This window comes from Psammomys obesus, unplaced genomic scaffold, assembly GCF_907164565.1.
Source record: "Psammomys obesus unplaced genomic scaffold, mPsaObe1.curated_primary_1811, whole genome shotgun sequence".
Classification (NCBI taxonomy): Eukaryota; Metazoa; Chordata; class Mammalia; order Rodentia; family Muridae; genus Psammomys; species Psammomys obesus.
Window position 1 is genome coordinate 9884685 of NW_026590062.1, and position 6000 is coordinate 9890684.

Consider the following 6000-nt stretch of genomic DNA (forward strand, 5'->3'; position numbering starts at 1 on the left):
AGCAGCCATGTTCTGGTTCTGAATTAAAATCCTCTACCCTGGAGGATACCAGTGAGCCCCAGGTTTCCACCTGAGGGAAGCACACCTGTGTGCTAGTGGGCCACACACAGCCATGACTAGCTTTCACATGGGTGCTGGGGATCCAAATCCAGTTAAGCAAGCACTTTACCAACTGAGTCATCTCCTTGCTTTGTTTTTAAGGCAGGCTCTCACTGTGTAGCCCAGGTTGGTATGGAGTTCATGATGTATCCCAGGCCAGTCTCAAGCTCATGGCAATCCTGTCCTGGCTTCCTGAATTCTGAGATTACAGGCATATTATGCTTGGCTCCATATTATTATGGCTGTTGCTGATTGGAGACAGGGTCTCACATAGCCCAGGATGACCTTAAGCCCTGGATCCTCGTGCCTGAATCTTCAGAGTGCCAAGATTACAGGCTTACTTTACGACTCTTTTAGGCAGGTGATGTTGTGCAACTGGGGCCCGCGTAGCGTACGTGTTAGCTATGCGCCATGTCACTGAGATGCCCGACTGCTGTTCCATCAAGTCCGCCTCTCATTGTTTTCATGGCAATGACCTTCTCTCAACTGCCCTTGGTGCTGTTTTCTTGCTTTTTGTCTGTTTCTGCCATCAGGCTGTGGGTTCCACAAAAGAAGACTTTTTTTTGCCTCATTGTCCCTGTATAACCCCACACCAAGAACAAGGTCATATTGAAGGAATCCTAAAACACTTGTTGAATGAGTAAGAGGGCAGTAAATACATCCTTTTGGATGCTTGTTTGTTTTTGAGACAGGTTCTCACTATGTAGCCCTGGCTGTCTCGTCCTGGAACTATGTAGCTTCTGCCGGCCTTGAGCTCATGGAGGTCATCTTGTTTATGGCCCCTGAGCGCTGGGATTAAAAACACGCAACTTGACAAGCACACATCTTTTTAAAAGGTGCATGTTACTGTTGAATATAACAAAACTTGTAATTTCATTACTGGAGCTAGGAGCCAGAAGGAAAGCATTGCTCTTCTTTAACATTTTTATGTGTGTGAATGTTGTCTGCATGTATGTCTATGTATCACATGTAGGCAGTGATCTTGAGGCCAGAAGAGGATGTCAGATCCCTTGGGACTGAATTTATAACTGGTTGTGATCTGCCCTCTGAGTGCTGGGAATTGAATCCTGGTCCTCTGGAAGAGCAGCCAGTGTTTTTTTTTTTTTTTTTTTTTTTTTTTTTTTTAAGATTCATGTATTATGTATACAATATTCTTCTGTCTGCACGTGCCTGCACACCAGGAAAGGGCACCAGATTTCATTATAGATAGTTGTGAGCCACCATGGGGTGGCTGGGAATTGAACTCACAGCCTGTGTTCTTAATCCTGTCAACCATCTCTCTAGCCTGAGGCTAATCATTGCTGATAGCTGTCAGTCGCTTCTTTGTGTTCTTTTTCAGTAAATACTGACCACTTGCTGTTTTACCAAGTTCTCACGACCAAGCACATAACCCCTATTAGGATAATGCCTTTAATATTATTTAATTACCTAATTAAATATCTATCTTTTTGGATACCGGGCCTATGTAGGTCTGGCTGGCCTGGAATATGTTGTGTAGCTCAGGCTGTCCTGAAACTTGCTATGTATACCAGGTTAGCCTGCAACTTGCTAGGGTCCTTCCACTTCTGTCTTTGAAGCGCTGGGACAACTGGAGTGCACCACCAGGTTTGTTTCGTTTGTCCACATATTGTGTTGTTAATGGAACCCAAGACCTCAGTAATGCTAGTAGGTTAGTCCTCTAACTACCCAATGTCTCCGGAGAGACCTCTGAACCTATCTCATTTAAAAGATAGGCAGTGTTGACCTTCTATGATCGTCTCAGAAAGAGGCTCTGGACTGAGCAACGGGTACACACTTGAGCAAGGAGGGAAGGGCAACTAGGCGTCGTCTCCTGGGGCCGCAGATAGCCTCAGATGGCGTGGGAAGAAGAGGCGCCCAAGACGTCACGTCATGCTTCTGAGCAGCAGAAGCTGGATATAGAGCCGGGCCTGGAGGTGGGCGGGGCCAGACAGCCTGGAGGGCGGGGCCTGTATTGTCCGCCCTGCGGGGCATGCCGGGAACCCCGCCCCCAAGATGGCGTCTTACTGACAGTTGGCTGAGGAGCGGCAGAGGCGGATCCTGCTCGTCAGGGCGGCGGCGGCAGGGCCGGGGTCTCCCGGGCCGGGGTTGGCGAGTAGAAGGGATGGCGGCGCGGAACGCCTAGGGCGGAGCCGCGCGGGCGAGGCGGGCACGGCGGGCGACCATGGGCTGCTGAGACGGCGGCGTCTCCGCAGCGCCTTCCCTTAGCCATGGGTTCGTCGGCAGCCGCAGCAGCGGCGGCTGCGGCGGCGGCGGCGGACTCGGCGCAGTGGCTCTCGGTGAAGGAGGAGACCATCTTTCTGCACGATGGGCTTATCCGGGTCACCGACCTGGCCGAGCTGCCCAGCGAGATCCTCGGCGCCCCGGAGGCCACCGACACCGACCTGGAGGTGAGTGAGGTCCCCGCAGGCCCCCGCAGGTGTGTGCGACTCTGGAGAGCATCTTCGGGCTGCGGCCTGGAGCTCCGGCAGCCGCCGCCCGGCCGCTCCCCTCCCCCACGCCCCGGGAGTCCCTCGGCGGGCGCGCCCAGGTGCCTGCGCTCCGGAGACCTTTTGTATTTTGAACGGTTGCACGCGCTCTGCTTCTTTTTTAGCCCCAGCCCTGTGTTGATTTTGTGTGCATGCGTACGCGCGTCTGTGTGTTGGGGAAATCAGAGTGACAGCTGCCAGGCTTCCTCCACCGTAGGCAGTCCTGCAACCTGTCTGCGGTGCCTCGGTTTGACACCCGGGCCTTTGTCAGGGAAACTGGTGGTGTGGACAGCGAGAAAGGGATGCTACATCGCGGCCTGAGAAGGGTCAAGGGCGGTCGCGCGCGCCCTCGCCCTCGTGTGTGTGTGTGTGTGTGTGTGTGTGTGTGTGTGTGTGTGTGTGTGTACCGTACGCGCGTATGCGCGACCTGGGGTCTCTGAGAAGCCCAAGCTCTGAAGTAGTGGCAGGTGCATCAGCCAGTTTCGGCAGTTGTGGTGTCCCCCCAACCCCCATCCACGCCAAGAAAACCAAATGTGCATATTATGGACCGGAACTTTGTACCGTCTAGGCTCCGTTTCGCGTTTGCCTAGAGGTGGGAATGTTTGGCCAGCCGCGTTTTCATACAGGCCAGGTGGATGCGGACCCTGCTTCCCCTCCACTTTGTAGGGTGACATTTTGGTGTGCAGGAAGCATGGAGTGTCGTGAAATTTGTATTGCATGGAGGGGTCCCTGGGCTCCGCCGCAGACAGGAGGACCTGCGTGCGGAATCTTTTGTGTTTTGTGGTTTTCCCATGCATTCTGGCATTCAGTACCACCGACATTTATAGAAATGGGTTAAAATCCCGTTGCTGTGTGTTTCTGGAAACGGCATAGATCTGATCGCGTTCAGCGAGACTCTGGGACGTGTTTGAGATGTGAATGCCGTCTGCCGTGTTTGTGTGTCTAGCTTTGAGGTTGCTTCAGAATTTTTGACCGTGAACTCTTAATTGACATACTTTTACAATCTAGTCACGATAACATGGAAGTTGATAGAGAATCCTTAACGTGTGATCATAATACAATTATGTTTTATTTGGGCCTATTCTATAAAAAGCAAGGTGTGTCTGAGTCAACCGCCTGAAAACTCCAGGGATCTGATGGTATGATGGTGGACTCTGTTTAATGGGCGCTGCTGTATGAAGGTGGAAAGTGCTCTTTGTTCCTTAGAGACTAACCTAAATTCCTCCAGCCCAGACTATTTGATGTATATGCAATTGAGTTTTCGGATTAGGAGGGGTAGAATTATTTTAAAGAGTTGAGTTGTTTATTCAGTTGATGTTCCTAAAGTGTTTACTATATGTGTCCTGAGTGAATTTGTCAGCTATTTTCCGCCAAGATTGATTCTAAAGGAAAGCTCATGACATAGTAGATTAATTCTTCTCCAAAAGGAACATGTGAATGAGTGATAACACGTTGGGGCTGGCAGGAATGGAGAACTGTTTTGTTTTCATTCCTCCCGACTTTCAGACTACAGTATCTGGCGAAGTAGTTTGCTATTCACATGTTAACTATTTAATAATAGTTCTTAACTGTATCCTTTGTGTCGGGTACTGTCCTGTTAAATTCTCAAAGAATTCTGGGAGGCAAATCTTGTTACTCATTGCAACAGTTAATTTTGTATCCATTGTGTGGATGTAGCTAGAGCAGAGCAAATGTGTAGTTTTCTCAAGACCTTTATTTTTATTTTTATTTTTTGCGACAAAGTCTCACTGTATAACCCTGGCTGTCTTGGCTGGCCTCCAACTCACAGATCTACTTGTCTCTGTCTCCCAGTTTTGGGAGTAAGGATGTGCATACCACACTCAGCCTTAAATATTTTCTTAATACTTAGAATTAATTTATAGAGATGCTGAGGATCTAAACTGGATCCCCTTCACCACACAGCTGTCTCTCCAGCCCCATACTCAGGTCCTCATGCTGCATAGCAAGCACTTCCTTCACAGAACCTCCTTCCTAACCCCACTCTGTTTCCTCTGGCAACTGTTTATTTTTCATATTTCAGGAAGACTAGAGGTTTATTGGTATTTTAAAAGGTATCTTTTGGAAGGTTAGCTCTCCTGTAAAGTAGCCTTTCCCAGATCTTTTCAGTAGACCCTGAAGGAATAACAGCTGTTCTTCATAGGGTTTATAATTATAGAAATCTTCCATTAATGATTTTAAATTATGAGGACTAAATCTGAAGCTCAGGTGAATAATTTATGAGGGACAACTATAATGCATAAGACTGTAGAGTCACCGATTTTTAGAGCACAGAAGGGACATTGGAGATGATGTGCCCTGGAGATTTAAGTGTTTCCCTCATTTTAGAAAGTGATGACAGATTCTGCTGAGGTGGGTATAACATGTCAAGTAAGCTGACTTGGGCCTTCTGCCTCTGGGTTCCAGTGATCCTTTTACTCTCAGTGCTGTGCAATTACCAAGATTATGTGTCAGTTAGAAAAAAGAATCTAAGGTGATCAGAATGGACCTGAGCACAGCATCTGGAGTAAATTTTCTACCCAGTAAATTATAGAAAAGTTTTTGAAGGAAAAAAACAACCCACCCAATAAATAGTATTTTCAATGAATTAATGTAAGTAGTGTCTTTTGGAGGTTAGCAGTAAGTGAAGTCTCTGTTTTGGTTGTAGAGGGCATGGCAGTGGATGAAATGAAAGCCTCGCTCTCTAAAAAGCTTATATTTCAGCATGAAGATGTAGACTAGAGCAAGTAATAAGAATCCTACATACACAGACTCACAGTGTCCTTGGACAGCACCCAGAGTCTGTTGGATACCAAAACTCACAGAGCTGAAGCTCTCGGATAAAATGGTGTTGTCTGTGCATAGCTTCCTATGCATGTAAGCCATTGCTGTGTGTAGTTAGGGTAGGCAGGGTTATACTGCTTAGGGGATAATGAGGCACATATGTTCTATGTCTTGTCACGTTCACACAAACAGGGCAGGATGACTGTTCACATAACCAACAGTAGGGAGAAGTGTTTTGAGATGCTTGGGAGATTATGAAGGGGCTACTTACACACCGTTTCATTTGTGTGGAGTCAGTGGTGTAGTGCTTGCTACAAAGCAAAATTGAGTTTTCTTTTTTGGAAATTTCTCCTCTTCTTTAATTTTTATTTTATTTTTGTGAGACAGGGTTTTTCTGTGTACCCATGCCTGTCCTGGACTTTGTAGACCAGGCTGGCCTTAAACTCACAGAGATCCATCTGCCTCTGTCCCCCTGAGTGCTGGGATTAAAGGTATGGGCCACCGCACCTTTAATGCCTGGCATTTTTTGAATATTTTCAATACACAGTTGAATGTGAAGATACAGAGTCCACTGATATTGAGGAACAACTATGTGTGCACATGCCTGTGTGTGTGTGTGTGTGTGTGTGTGTGT

General features: G+C 47.6%; 1 protein-coding gene across 1 annotated transcript in view; it reads left to right on the top strand.

The window, feature by feature from the left end:
• Nucleotides 1–2160: 2160 nt before the first annotated feature.
• Nucleotides 2161–6000, top strand: part of Hectd4 (HECT domain E3 ubiquitin protein ligase 4) — a 110756-nt gene continuing 106916 nt past the window's right edge. The window contains exon 1 of the mRNA XM_055606012.1: nt 2161–2741. Coding sequence (XP_055461987.1) covers nt 2328–2741 — 414 coding nt within the window. The 5' untranslated portion in view covers nt 2161–2327. The remainder of the gene's footprint in view (nt 2742–6000) is intronic.